This window comes from Chaetura pelagica, unplaced genomic scaffold (genome assembly GCF_000747805.2).
Source record: "Chaetura pelagica isolate M959 unplaced genomic scaffold, ChaPel_1.0 scaffold690, whole genome shotgun sequence".
Classification (NCBI taxonomy): domain Eukaryota; kingdom Metazoa; phylum Chordata; class Aves; order Apodiformes; family Apodidae; genus Chaetura; species Chaetura pelagica.
This window is the reverse complement of record NW_009951806.1, coordinates 405,713-420,053: the sequence shown is the minus strand read 5'-3', so window position 1 is coordinate 420,053 and position 14,341 is coordinate 405,713. Positions and strand designations below refer to the sequence as shown.

General features: G+C 53.6%; 1 protein-coding gene across 1 annotated transcript in view; it reads right to left on the bottom strand.

Annotated features, from left to right (window-relative positions):
* Window positions 1-7,780: 7,780 nt before the first annotated feature.
* DNAJB11 (DnaJ (Hsp40) homolog, subfamily B, member 11) overlaps window positions 7,781-14,341 on the bottom strand; it is an 11,608-nt gene continuing 5,047 nt past the window's right edge. Inside the window, exons 4-9 of the mRNA XM_010007923.1 lie at window positions 14,151-14,293; window positions 13,576-13,658; window positions 12,585-12,642; window positions 11,901-12,012; window positions 11,338-11,497; window positions 7,781-7,963 (exon numbers count right to left, since the gene is read on the bottom strand). Coding sequence (XP_010006225.1) covers window positions 7,899-7,963; window positions 11,338-11,497; window positions 11,901-12,012; window positions 12,585-12,642; window positions 13,576-13,658; window positions 14,151-14,293 — 621 coding nt within the window. The 3' untranslated portion in view covers window positions 7,781-7,898. The remainder of the gene's footprint in view (window positions 7,964-11,337; window positions 11,498-11,900; window positions 12,013-12,584; window positions 12,643-13,575; window positions 13,659-14,150; window positions 14,294-14,341) is intronic.

The following is a 14,341-nucleotide window of genomic DNA, read 5'->3' as shown; positions in this document are numbered from 1 at the left end:
GTGGACACAGGGGACAAACCCACCATCACCCCACGGATGCAGGTGATCGACCCACCACCACCCCATGGCCCAAGCCCACACCTCCCAAGGGACACATCCCCCCAGCACCACAGACTTTGCTCCCCAAGGACACCAGTGGCTTCCCTGCTTGGTCCCAGCTGGGCTGACCCCCCAGCAGCAGCCCCCACCTGCCCTGGGGAAGGTCCCCATGCTGGGCTGGCATGGAGATTTCCTGCAGGATTCTGCTTGGCATGGATGGAAAAGAATAGGGCAGAGGTGTTGGGGTGGGCAGTGGGAAGAGAAACAGCCAGGAAAGGGTTAAAAGGATGAGACCCTCATTTATCCCTGTTCCAGGGGGGAGGAGGAGGATGTCACACCAGGTCGCATAATAAAACCACCCAGCAGCCCTCCACGTTTGGTTGCCCTCATTTCCACCAGCACTGAGGTGGGGCTGGAGGTCCAGCACTGGGACACACACACAGTTCCTGCTGCTGGGTTGGGCTTCCTGGGGCTCCCAGCAGCTCCCTGGGGGTCTCAGCAGCTCCCTGGGCCATGCACTGAGTTTTGCAAGGCCTCTGGAGAGAGGCTGGTGGAGTTTGCACCCCCTGAGCCCCTCATCTGCCTGAGGTTTGACTCCACTCAGGGGTTTTCCCAATGGCCAGGAGGCCACGCTTCCTTTCTTCCCCATTCCCAAGGCTGAGGGGACAGCCAGTTGTTGTGGGACAGGTTTTCTGAGCCACTCACTGTGTCCCCTAAGGATGCTGCCCAGAGGGAACACTGGGTGAGGGGCAGGGAGGTGCCCTGGGGACCCCAAGGTAAGAAACTGCCCCCCCAGGAGCAGCTGAAGAAAGGCAGAGCTGCAGTTCTAGTCCTGCCCAGCAGCTTCCATCTCTTCCCTTTCCTGCAGCCCAGATCTGAGCTGAAACCTGCCCTTTGCCTGGTCAGACTTTGCTGCTATCCAGAATAAATTCCTGGCTCCCTTTCCCTTTTGCCCACAGCAAGGATTCCAGCAGGACAACCCTCTTCTCTGCACTGCCCCGAGGGCAGGAAGGGTTGGGGATGAGGCAGGAGCTTGGCTTGGGCTTCCAAAAGAGGGTAGAGCAGAGGAGCAAAGGGCTTTCCTGGCTTAACTTCCAGCTCATTCCTTCCCACATCCCCTTTTGTGCAGGTCAAAGTGAGCAAGAAAGGGTGGGCAGAAGTGAGATGAGAAGAGCTGCATGACAGAAAGGGGATGGGAAGATGACATAGTGGCTGCCCATGAGGAGGGATGGAGGAGGAGAAGGTCTCCAAAGACCACGTCTCATCAGCCTGGCTGCTGGCCACCCCCCAGGGCAGGGACCAGGGGCCTCCCCACCCTTCAGGGGGCTCTGCTGGGAAAGGGAAATGGCAGCCAAGAGGCTGGAGGATCCAAAATGACGAGGCTGAAGCACGTGAAGGTCACTGCTGGGCTGCTTGGCAGGAGCTCTGCTGTGGGCTGAGCACTCCATGTCCCCCCCACGGGCACCAGGGGGACCTGGGGCTCATGCTGAAGGTCAAACGTGGTAGATTTTTCTCCCCTCAAAGGAGACACAACCTTCCAAGCAGGAGACATGGCTGTGTTCCCAGCTCTGGGTTGGTTTGGGAGTGGGGCATCTCTGCTGTCAGCACCTGGAGGAAGAAGTTGCACCCTGGTCCCACCATCCCCATGTTCCTCCAAGTCCCCTGGGGCTGCAGCTCCTGCTTCTCTGCAGGGGTGATGCCCTGAGGTGGGAAGATGCTGTTGGACATGGGCTGGCATCAAGGGTGGACTCAGGAGAGACCCAGGCTGGAGAAACTGGGGATGTCTGGAACAACAGAGCTTGTTTGGCTTTTTGCTTCTGATGTGCATCATCTTTTTTGGACAGATGAGGAAGTCTCTGCTTTGACCGTGTTGGTCATGGGAGGAGAACACTCCAGAAAGGAGCCCACTTGGCTGCTGGTCTCCTGAGTCTCCACCAGTCATCCCAAAGGGATGGGGCAGTGCCCAGCAGTGGGAATTCCCCCCCCACCCACAGCATTTTGAGGAACAGCCTCATGCCAAACCACACCCAAAGCTGCCACTGCCCTGTCCCAGGGGGGGACCAGCACTCACACCCAATGTGGCCAAGAGCCAAGGAGTTAGGGCAGTAGCATCCAGTCCCCACTCCAGCCCCAAAATTTCTCTTCCTCATCCTCATCTCTTCCTCAGCTACCTCCTTGTTGGGCCACCACCCCCTGTCCTGGAGCAGCAGGAGGCTGGGGACACCGAGTGCCCCAGTGCAGAAGTTCCCTCCCCACCCCTGCTCCAACCTGCACCATTTCTCCAGCAGCTGGGAGCCACATCCATGGCCAACCCTCCTCTAGCTCTGGCTGTTCTTCCAGCCTTGATCCCAGCCTGGAACAGGCACCAACACGTCACTGACTGTCCTGTCAACCCAGGGCTGGGTTTAATTTACTCCTTATTTTTTGTTTGGTGGGTTTTTTTTTTTTCAGGGTGAAGCCTCTTGCTGATCCTTGGGGGCCTTTACCAGCACCTCCTCCTGAAAATTCCATCCTGGTTGGCTGCAGTGGTCACCACATGAGGCTTTGCTCTCCCTGCATGGTTTCCATCCCTCAGCTCTGCTATCACTGGCCTGGATAAGGGTGGAGATAAGACACCCACCCTTGAACCTTGTTCCCAGTGAGTAAGACAATTCCAACGTGCCAGGAAGCAGCTTTCCCCTTCACCCAGGGGTGCTGCAGACAGGCTGGGCAGGTCCCTGCCTAACAGGGACACACAGTCCCCCCCCAAGATGCCTCTTGGACATCAGCTCCTGCTGCAGGATTGGTGTCCCTGGCCCTGTCCTTCAGGAACCTTCAGCTCCCACAGCCTCCTTGGCTCCAAGCCCCAGCTGTGCTGCCCTGCCCATTCTGGGGGCAAAGGGCTGGGTGGCTCCAGGAGCTGCTCAGAAACATCTCCTGGGGTGTTGGGAAGGAAAAAAAAAAACCCAACCCATCAGTTGGAAAAACAGTTGGGGCTGATGGCATCAGCACTTATCATGAAAGTGGGTAGCAGCAGGTTTGGGTCTCTGGGGACAGGAAGAAGGGATTAGCCTTGTAAACACAGCCCTTACACACACACATCACTGCTGCTCTGGACTAAACAAGCCTTCATTCCTTGGATTTTCCCCCAGAGGTCCCGTTGCCACAGCCCCAGATGTTCTCACTTCTGGCCTGGCCAGTTTTCAAACATCCTTTTGAAGGCAGAGGTTGATGTTGGGCAAGGGGAGCAGCGAGACCTGCAGCCTCCAGCTCCCCCTCCCTGGGCAAGGGGTGCTTTTTGTTTTGGGAGATCTGCTTTCCAGCATCTTCCTGCTCCCAGGCAGGGCCCTGAGAATATTTCAGGGCAGAGGAAAGGGCTGTGGAATATTCCAGGGCAGAGGAAAGGGCTGTGCTGGTTCATCCCACCTCCCAGGGCTTCACGGGTGCCCAGGACCCATCACTGCCCTTTTCCCTTTCCTCTCACCTCCCAGGTCAGCCCCAGTCTGGATGGAGCCAGAGGAAATGGGAGGAAAGAGCTGGCTGTGGGTCACAGGGAACACCCAGCAGGGCCCTGGGGGTGCAGGGAGGCTCCTGGGCAGCAGGACATCACCAGTCCCACCACAGCTCCCACCCTGTCCCCTCCCTGGGGGCAGCTTCAGCTCAGCCTGGCTCCACCACTGCTTGTCATCCCAGAAGCAGAGGTGGAGACTCCTACCTGGAAATGCCATTAAGGACTCCAGCAAGGAACTGTCACTTCCCCTTCCTTTCCCAGGCAGAGCACCCCCCCACCCATGGCCTCCAGACCATGTATTTGGGAACATCACTCATCTGTGTCTTCAGAGCAATTTTCTCCTGGCACTGGTCACGTCTCCCCTCCTGTCCCTCCAAAGAGTTTAGATACAGATAAGTGCTTTAAAATAACAAGCTCTTCAAAAAAATAACCACCCAGCAGCCAAAGCAACAATCCTGCCTGCACTGCACCCCCAGAGGAGCTTCCAGGGAGAGGAAATGGCTGTTTGGGAACACTCATAGAATTCCAGACTGGTTTGGGTTGGAAGGGACCTTCAAGATCATCCAGATCCAACCCCCTGCATGGGCAGGGACACCTCCCACCAGCCCAGGTTGCTCCAAGCCCCATCCAACCTGCCCTTCAACACTGCCAGGGATGGGGCAGCCACAGCTTCCCTGGGCAACCTGGGCCAGGCTCTCACCCCATCTGGACTCGGGGAGGGGATGCTCTGTGCAAGCTGTGCCACGTGCTGGGGGGAGAAACAAGCCACCCCCCTCTGGCCCAGGCTGCTCCTCAGGACCCATGTACTTAGTGCTGACCTGTGTGCAGCCCCAAAACTCCATCGTGTGGTCTGGGATGGGCTATGTGGCTTTAGGAGCTGTGACCCCGTAGGGCAGAGGGACAGGAGAAGTGGACAAGGCTGCTGGGGAAGGGTCCTTGCTGGGACAGCAGGTCTGAGCCCTGTTCTTCCACCCCATCATCACCTACCTGCTCTGCAGTCCTCACACCATCTGCTCCTTCCCCTCTGCGGTGGGAGGGATCCAACCACAGGGAACCCAGAAGGAGGTGAGAAGATCTTAAAGGCACCTGTGGCTGGAGGAACCCACCCACCACCATCTGAAAGCCACCCTGGAGGAACACACCCAGCTTCTGGAGGTGATCAGAACCATCCTCTTCAGAGTGTACCAGGATCCCCCTTGAGCCAAGCAAGGCCCACGTGCTTGGTTCAACACCCCATTCTCCAAAAAGGAAGGACTTCTAGAAACGTGTTTCAAGGACAAGAGTTGAACAACAGGCCTTTCTCTGAACCATCAACCATCCTTGACTTGTGCAAGAATTTAGGGTGAAAGGGGACCAGGAAATCTGTTGGTTTTTTGTTTTTTTTTAATGGAATTTGGGAACAGCAGCATCGCTTGGAAGGGGTTGGAAGTTCAGACTGTGCATGGCAGGGTTCCCAGCTCAGAGGTTCTCACCTCCAGGGTGCTTGCTTGGTCCTAAACCCAGAAGAGCCAAGGTGAAGATCTCAGGATGCTCCTAAAAGCACTTCTAGATGAAGGAGCACAATGACTGCCTCACACCAACTGAGACAGGGGATGTCAGAGGCACTAAAGAGCTTCCACATTCCCCTAGCCAGGCACCCTGGGGGCCTCAGAGGACCTCCCACCATCCTAGAAGCAGCACAATTCCCTTCAGGCAAGCAGACCCAAACAAGTGGAGATGTTTGGCCCAGGCCCTGGCAAAGGACTTGCTGCTGCCTGTGGAGAAAGCAACCCTGGGAGCTTTGAAGGTGGGATCCCAGCTCTGCACACAACACACAGCAGGGGGGGGAAGAGGGAGAAGAAAGGAAGTTGGGTCTTTCGGTAGGATTTGGGGCTTTCTTTCCTGTTTTTCTGCTGGGGCTTTGCAGCTCTTGCTGTTCCACAGGAGTACAGCCCCACAAAGAAAAAAGAAACAACCCAGCAAAAATCCCCCAAGAACCACAGGAAGGAAAAGAATTAAGAGGGAAAGGAAAAGCAGCCATGGGAACAAGGGCTCATGCATGAAATAAAAGCACTGCCTGCTGCTCAGGAGGCAGGTAGGAAAAAGTTGAGACCACAGCCAACTTCTCTCCACAACTCCAGAGTTTCTTGCTCCAGGAAAAGAGCTGGCAGCACTGCTGTGCCAGGGGAACAGGAAGGGGGAAAAGCAATCCTCAGACCCTCCAGGGGGTGAGGGAACAGGAACCAGCTTGGGAACAGGGGGATGGGGAAGAGGTGCTTTGAAAACTGGTATATTAAGAGCTTGAAGGTGTGGGAGGGTGGGCAGAGCTGCCCACAGACACCTGGGTCACAAAACAGGCAGACACTGGAGGGACTGGGATTAGTGACTTCCTTACAGGTTTTGGGAAGGGGGCATCAAGACCCAAGGGTTTGGCAGCCCAGGTTTGCCTTGTCCCACCTCTCTCAGCTGCTCCTGAAGTCCCTTGATTTGCTCTGCCAAGGCAAACGTCCAAAGGACCCAACAGGAAACCTTCCTGGTGCTGCTGCTTCCGCTGCATCCGCTCCTGCCGGGCTTTGGGGCCTGGGGGGGGACGTGGTTGGAGCAAGGGCAGCACCAAGGGCTGGGCCAGCACAGCTCTGCCCCTCTCCCAACTCAGATCTCAGCTTCTTGGAGTTGAGGAGGAAGAAAAACCACCACCACCTACCTTGAGACTCCTCCTGCTGCTCCCTGGCAAAGGCTTCCAGGTAGAAAAAGCAGATCATAGAACCAGAGACTGGTCTGGGTTGAAAAGGACCTTGAAGACCATCCAGTTCCAACCCCCTGCATGGGCAGGGACACCTCCCACCAGCCCAGGTTGCTCCAAGCCCCATCCAACCTGCCCTTCAACACTGCCAGGGATGGGGCAGCCACAGCTTCCCTGGGCAACCTGGGCCAGGCTCTCACCACCCTCACACTCCACAATTCCCTCCTCATGTCTCACCTCAATCTCCCCTCTCCCATTTTTCATCCATTCCCCCCCCATAGAATCGTACCCCATGGAGAACCAGCTCTGATCCACTTCCCAGGCAGGGGATGGGGTGAGAGGCAATTGTGGGGATCCCATTGGAAGCCCCTGAAATCCCAGAGGGAAGGAGCAAAACCTCACCCTACACAAACCACTGGCTGGTCCCTCCCTGTCCCAGCAAAGCCCCAGCCTGGCTGACACAGACACCCCTGGGAAAATCTTGAGCTACCTCTGCCCGGTGAAGACTTGGAGAGGAGCCTGATGGGAGTGCTGGAAGCAGCAGGATCTTCACCCCAGCAGCCAGGGCAGCAGAAGTCATCCCCTGCCCAGGCCCTGGGTTCAAACCAAGCAGCCACAGAGCTCTTGCTGGGATCAGCAGCTCTAGGTGCACCTCACAAGCTTCCATGGCTGGAAGGACCATTCCTTGGTTACTCCCGGGACTCCCAGCTCTCCCAGGGCTGCTGAAACACATCACCAGGTTGTTGGGGTTTGGGTTTTTTTGTCATTTCAACTCAAACATCTTTATTTCTGTGCTGTTGGCTTCACCTGTCCTCACAGAGGACAGAACCCAGGAGGGAAGGGAGCTTTCCCAGACAAGCTGTTGGGTACATTTGGGGGCAACAAAGAAGAACCATTCCTGTTGTTTTCCAAAGGAAATTAATAATAATAATACTAAAAATAATCACACTGTGAAAAAGTCTGAGGAATCTTTGCTAAGCAGTTATGACTTCAAATTTAAAAGCAAGCATAAACTTTTGGGACATGAGGACTCCTTGGTAGTTCCAAAGAGTCCACAGGAGTCTTAAGAGATGTTTGTTCTGCTTTCCCAATCAGATGTGGGGCACTAATGTAGCTCATCTCCTGCCAGTCCTCTCCCCACAGCCCCTGGACTCCAAAAACACAGACCAACTCCACACTCAAGAGGGGGAAGGAAAGGATTAAATCCTCCCCCAAAACACCAGAAACTCAGAAGAGACTGACACCAAGGACAAAAAAGCAGGAGAAGCTCTGGGAAGATCTTGAGATGGTCCAGAAAAGTCACATCAAAATATATTTAAAAACCAGGAATTCCAAGCTGTGTGGAATTTTCAACTCCTTTCCCCACCTTTTCTTTTCCTTTTGTTGTTTTGTTGGTTTTTTTGTGTCCTGCTCAAGGAGTCTCTTTGTTGTTCCAGGTGGAGGAACATGATAGGCAGCACCAGTTATGTCCTGAAAAGGGCAGAATTTCCCCCAACTTCCATCATTTACAAGGAAAAAAAGGATACATACCTCAGCAATTGCCCCTCCCTCCCCCTCTTGGCCATTCTACAGTGGGCAGGAGAAAAGACTGCAAAGAAATCTGACTTTTTTGCCTTCACTTCAGTCCAATTTTTCCCTCCCCACACATCAATATCCCTGCAATCCATTGTACACCTTCTGCACTGATCCTTGTTTCAGCAGCTGCTTGAGACCTGGAAGAGAAAGGGAAGTGTCACTGCCTGGCACACAGAGGAGCAGGGCTCTGCATTTGTGGCTGTTACAGATCTGGCTGGCAGGTCAGCTCTGGAGGCTGAGCTCAGGTGTCTGGACATTGCAAACCATCTTGAGAACATCAAGAGGGGCAACCAAAGGAATGTGAACAATAAGAAGAGTGGGAAGCAGGGCCAGGGAAGGGATTGTTCCACTCTGCTCTGGTGGGACCCCAACTGACAATTGTGTTCAGTTCTGGAGCCCCCAAAACCAGGAGGACCTGGAGCTGCTGGAGAGAGTCCAGAGGAGTCCAGAGATGATCCTTGGGCTGGAGCAGCTCTGCTGTGGAGCCAGGCTGGGAGAGTTGGGGTGTTCAGCCTGGAGAAGAGAAGGCTCCAGGGAGACCTTAGAGCACCTTCCAGTGCCTGAAGGGGCTCCAGGAAAGCTGGGGAGGGACTTGGGATAAGGGCAAGGAGGGAGAGGACAAGGGGGAAGGGATGAAAACTGCAAGAGTTCACTGCTACTAAAATTCCACAGGAGGCAGAGGAAGCAGACTGGCAAGAATGGATGAGTCACACTGTTTTTCCAGAGAGAATCAGAGGGGAATCCCTCTTTCAAGTCAGAATTCCCACTGCCACGGGGCCTCTCAGGGTGCAGCAGCACCCCTGCTCTGCCCAGCACCCATCCAGCCTGAGGGAAGGTTGTGAGGAACCAAAACCCCTCACACCACAGGTATCTTTCAAATAACAGAAAAAACAGAAGTTGAACGGCTGTAATTCTGCTGCTGGATGTTCCCAAAACTTCAACAAAGCAAGAGAGAAGCAGGACAGAAGCCAGGCTGGCAGTCCCTGCCTCAGAGCACCTTGCTCTGCTGCTCCACTGAAGCCAGAGTCACAGTGTCACCCTCTCCATGGCTGCACAGCAGATCAGACCTGGAAAATACCACCCTAAGCGGTAACTTTAGGTGAGGTAGTTGAGCATGGAGAGGGAGGATCAGGAATTAAATCAACCCCCAAGCTTTCACACTCTGGAAGTCCTTCAGGAACTCCAGCTAAGCCTCCCTACTCTTTTCTCCACTCAGGAATCTCCTCAGCAGGAGGACAAAGTGAGCCCCCCACAGAGAAGCTGCTCATCACCACAGATGGGTCATTCTGCAGGGGGGTGCAAGACAAGTTTCACCTCCCCTCTGCAGCCCAAGGAGGCTCCAGGTCACTTCCTGGCTGAGGGGTAAGAGGATGTGCCTCCTGGAAGTGGTGTTCTTGGAAAGGAAGGGCACAGCTGGAGAAAGGTGTGCTCCAGTAACCCTGGAAAAAGCAGGAACCCAGTAGACAAAAGCCTCCAATAAGCATGGATTCTCCAAACCAGAGAATAAACAAGTGTCAGCAGAGTGAGAAATATGTCAAACAGAAAGCCAGGCAAGAAATTCCCTGATGTCACAGTGGCAGGAAAGAAAGCTTTATTATTTATCTGACTCTAAAGCTTAGACTGACCAGAGCGGAGCTCCTGGAGTCAGAGCAGCCTCTGACTGCCCCAGGAGCTGCACATTGGTTAGGAGATAAGAACTTAGGAGATAAGAAGTTAGGAGCAGTGCCAAGCATAATCAAATAAAGGGATGTTTTGAATTCTGAAGCCTCCAGTCTTCCTCTGAATGTGTACACTGAACTGCTGCCACCCAGCTGGAAGTGACCTGTTCCCTCCTAACACTCCTGAAATCCCTGGATGTTTGGAGATCTTAACGCACACAGAAATGCACCCACCCAGTCACCTTCCCCCTGGGAGCTGGGGAATTGCTGTAGGAGGGAGTGAAACACCCAGAGGTTCCATGTCTGGAAACACTCATGCCAGTGCCATCACTTCCCTGTTCCTGGGATATCCCTAAAGGCCTGTGAGGAATCCTGACTCATAAACAAGCTCCTCTCACTGCTCTTTGCCCAGTTTCCTCACAAACTGCCAAGAGCAACAGCTGGAAAAAAACCTCTCGCCTGTTGGAGGTGCTGCCACCTTATGAAGCTTCAAGGAGGGCAGCAGAACCTAGAATGAGACTTCACTCCAATGTGGTCATGAACTCATGGAATTATTTTGGTTGGAAAAGACCTTGAAGATCATCAAGTCCAACCATGCAACCCAACTTGGCCAACCAAGCCACATCCCTCAGCACTATCTCCAAGGCTTTTAGATCCCTTCAAAGATGGGGACTCCTCATGGAATCATTTCGGTTGGAAAAGACCTTGGAGATCATCAAGTCCAACCACTAAACCTAACTTGACTATTAAACCCAACTTGACCAACCAAGCCATGAGCTCTGCAGCCCTGAAGGGACACAACACTCTTTGGCACAGGTAGGAAAGCACAGGGGGCAAAACACAACACAGGTTCACTCAAAGCACAGCCCAGAAAGCTGCAGAGAAGTCAGAGTCAGCCCTGCAGCTGCAGGTACCAACTGGGCCTCAAGGGCTGAGTAAAGCCCACCATGGCTTGGCTTCCCTCTACAAGCTTAAGGAGCCCAGGAAAGCTGCTCATTTGCCTCATTCTACCAGGACTGCTGCTAGAATCCACTCAGACTTTCAGAAGAAGAAAGCACAACAGCCCTGACCAGCAGGAAGAAGTTGTGGGGGTGGGAATTTCCTGAAGAGCTGCACTGGTACATGCCAGGACCTCCTGTGCCCTGCAGCTGAGGATGGGGCCCTTGCTGCCTGCTCTGATGTTGAGCAGAGCAGCAGAACCGTCTTCAGAGGCTGCTGAAGCCAGGAGGAATTTCCAGATGGGAATACAGTGCTCACTCTCCTGCCAGTTGAGGATTACTACATGGTTCATCAAGTTTCCATTTGAGCACTGAAGCTGAGGAGCAGATCTCTCCTACAAAACACCTGCACTGCACCTATGGCACACCCAGGGAAAAAGGAGCTGCAGAGAGGAACAACCCTCTCCTGCTGCTCCAGGACACCCTTAATCCCTGTGAGCAGAAGGAATTTCACAATCTTGCCTCCAAGAAAGCAGGAGCAGGGGCTGGAAAGCTGCTTGTGATCCCATTCCAACAGAGGCAAGGCAGGCAGGAGCTAAGCCCAGCAAGTCATTCAGCTCAGACAGATGGTCAGTGACACAACAACAAAGCACCTGCCAACTTGGCCAAGTGCTACATCCCAGCACAGGCACATCCCATCCTAATCTGGCTCCCTGCAACTGCCCCAGCCAGACTTGCTCACTTCAAAGGGAAAGTTAATCACAGGGCAGCAGCCAAGTGTTGTAGAAAGGTGTGGGGAGGGGAGAGAACCCCTCCTGAGAGCTCCAGGCCCTGGGTTCAGCTGTGCCAGCTTCTTATCAGCTTTGGAGAGGGGCTGTGCAGCCACTGCCAGGACAGAGATTTTGGAACACGTACCTTCCCTCTGCTGGTTTGTCAGCTGCTCTTTGGGGAACTCCACATCAAATGTTATTATTAGTGAGCCTTTGATATTGTTGTTATCAAAGTTGGGAAGCCCTTCTCCTTTCTTCCACAGCTTGGCTCCAGGTTTTGTAATTTTATCCCGGGCAACATGAACCTGGAGAGAAAAAAACATTTCAGAGCATCACTAGTGGGGTGTGTGTGCTATGTGTGTGCACCCCAATCCTTCAGTGCCCTTTCCAAGCCACTGGAAAGCTCCAGCTGATGTTGCTTCCTTGCCAAAAGCAGGGATATTCATGGGATCCAGGCAGTATTAGTGCCAGGACTAACACCAACCAAGGCAGCAGACACAGGAGCTGCTGGGACAGCCTGGGACAAAGAACCACACCTTGTACAAAGCCTGTTTTGGCTCCATGGGAATTGGGCTGGAAGGTTCCAGCAGGGGGATACTGCACACAACCAGCAGCTGCAAGGACCACAAGCAAGCTAACCCTCAGCACAGGAGACCTGAAGGTGAATTTTGTCTTACACAACAGCAAGAAAGCAAAGCACTGCCTCACCTTGTGCCCATCCAAGTGGGCAATGTCCATCTCAAAGCCTGTAAGTGCCTCGACCAGCGAGATTGTCACGTTTGTGTACAAGTCATCTCCTCTTCTTTCAAAGACTGGGTGTCTGTGGAAAGAAGACATTGGGATTTTTTTCTCCTTTCCTGTTGGGGAAATAGATCTTAAAGCTTCCTCCCCTCTATTTTTGGGTTTGGAGGATTCCCAAAGAAAAGAGGAAGGGAGGAATGAATGAAATTGAGCTTCACTTTCCTGTGTGAGGCATGTGCTGCTCAAGAACCTTTCTATTTCTGGGGCAATGAGTGGTGAGGTGTGTCAAGAAGCTGTGACTCATGCAACAGTTCCCTTAATGGTGCATTTCCTTACAACAGGGAGACAGAATTCTTAGGGGAAAAAAGGAGACCTTTCATGTGCTTCACAGAGGAACTACTAATGAATGCCAGAATTCAAGCTAAATTAAATCAAAATGGAATTTTTGCATCATCTTAAGAGTGGTGGATCCAGCTACTCCAGGAGGGTTGGAGATCCTGCACAGCCCTGAGTACCAGACCTCTGGCTGCACCAACCCTGCTGAAGGGCAAGCTTGGTTGTAGCCAAGCAGGCTATACTAGCCAGAAAGCTGCTTACAAGCTTCCTTCACAGGAAGCAGAAAGAGAGGTCCTAACCAGGCCAGTTACTTACTTAAGGACTTTTATCCGGAAGCGCAGATCACCGGGCTCCCCATCCACGTGGGGCTCACCTGGAAGAGGGAGAGGAAAGCTCTGTTGAAAGGAGCTGGTTGGTAATAATTGAAGAAACATGCAGCATGTTAAACACAGAGATTTGCAGTTTATCTATTAAAAATAAAAAATAACCCAACAAACCAACTAGCTGATCTTTATGTGACTCAAACCCTGCTTATCTGTCCTAAGGAGCCTGGGGAATCCTGAGCACTGCTCGGGTGAGCTCACAGCCCTGAGACCTGCATCCCATAGGATCAGAGTGGTGGGGTTGGAAGGGACTTCTGGGGATCATCCAGTCCAATCCCCCTGCCAGAGCAGGATCCCCTAGAGAAGATCCCACAGGAACACATCCAGGTGGGGCTGGAATGTCTGCAGGGATGGAGACTCCACAGCCTCCCTGGGCAGCCTGTCCCAGGGCTCTGTCACCCTCACAGGCAAGAAGCTTTTCCTCATGTTGAACTTGACCCTCCTGAGCTCCAGTTTGTGCCCATTGCCCCTTGACCTGTCCCTGGACACCCCTGAGCAGAGTCTGGCCCATCCTCTTGCCACCCCCTGGAGATATTGATCAGCACTGATCAGATCCCCCCTCAGCCTCCTTTTCTCTCAGCTGAGCAGCCCCAGCTCTCCCAGCCTTTCCTCACAGGCAGATGCTCCAGTCCCCTCAGCATCTCAGTGCCCTGTGCTGGACTCTCTCCAGTAGCTCCTTGTCCTTCTGGAACTGGGGAGCCCAGAACTGCACCCAGTGCTCCAGGTGAGGCCTCCCCAGGGCAAAGCAGAGGGGGAGAACCTCCCTTCACCAGCTTGACACACTCTTCTTAATGGACCCCCAGAACAGCACGGTCACCCCATTACCCACCATGACTCCCAGGTCTTTTTCCCTTCCCTTGGTGAAGGACATCAGCTCCTTGAGCAGAGGGACAGAAGCAGCAGGGCAGTGCCCACACACCCACCTTCCCCAATGAAGGGATACTCCATCCCATCCCTCACGCCTGGCTCGATCTCCACTTCCAGCGTCCGTTCCTCGTTCACGAGCCTGGGAAGGGGAAGAGCAGCCAAGGACTAAGTTTTTAAGGGTGGGTGGTGGCATCTACTTATGTTCCTGTAGTGATGAGAAGACCCCCACCAGTTAAGACACACTCTCCCCTTGCTCACACATCTAAACCAGGGGGCGAGTACTGCTCATAGGCAGGCAAAGCCAAGCTCCTAAATGCAGTCAGCACCTGGATGTGTCACTACACAGTTCTGTGTCCAGCTCTTCCCAGCTGGAAACTCTGGGCTTTGTTTATTGAAATTTAGTTGTGGAACTTCCCCTGTGGTCTGACTGCTGAAGGAATAAGAGGCTGGAAAAGCAAACTGGGGAGCTCTACATCTGCTAAAGCTGGTTGTGTCTAATGTAAGAATAAAGACTCAAGAGAAACTTGCGACGAGTTTTTCCAACCCCACCAGGTCTCACTGGACAGACACTTTTCCCCCATCTAGCGGCAGGTTTTGGATAAACAGCCACAGTAAATAGCATAAAACTCACTTGACGTTGGGACATTCATCACAAACTACTTCTTGAGTCATCTGGAAACGCCCAGGACCCAGCTGGGTGGTCCTCATCTCCTGCCGGCAGTTGCATTTCCGCTTGCCAGGTGCCTGTCTGGCCACGGGCTTGTTCCTGACAACCTGGAGGAAAGGAAGAGGTTGATCCCAGGGCACAGCCCAGCATTCCTG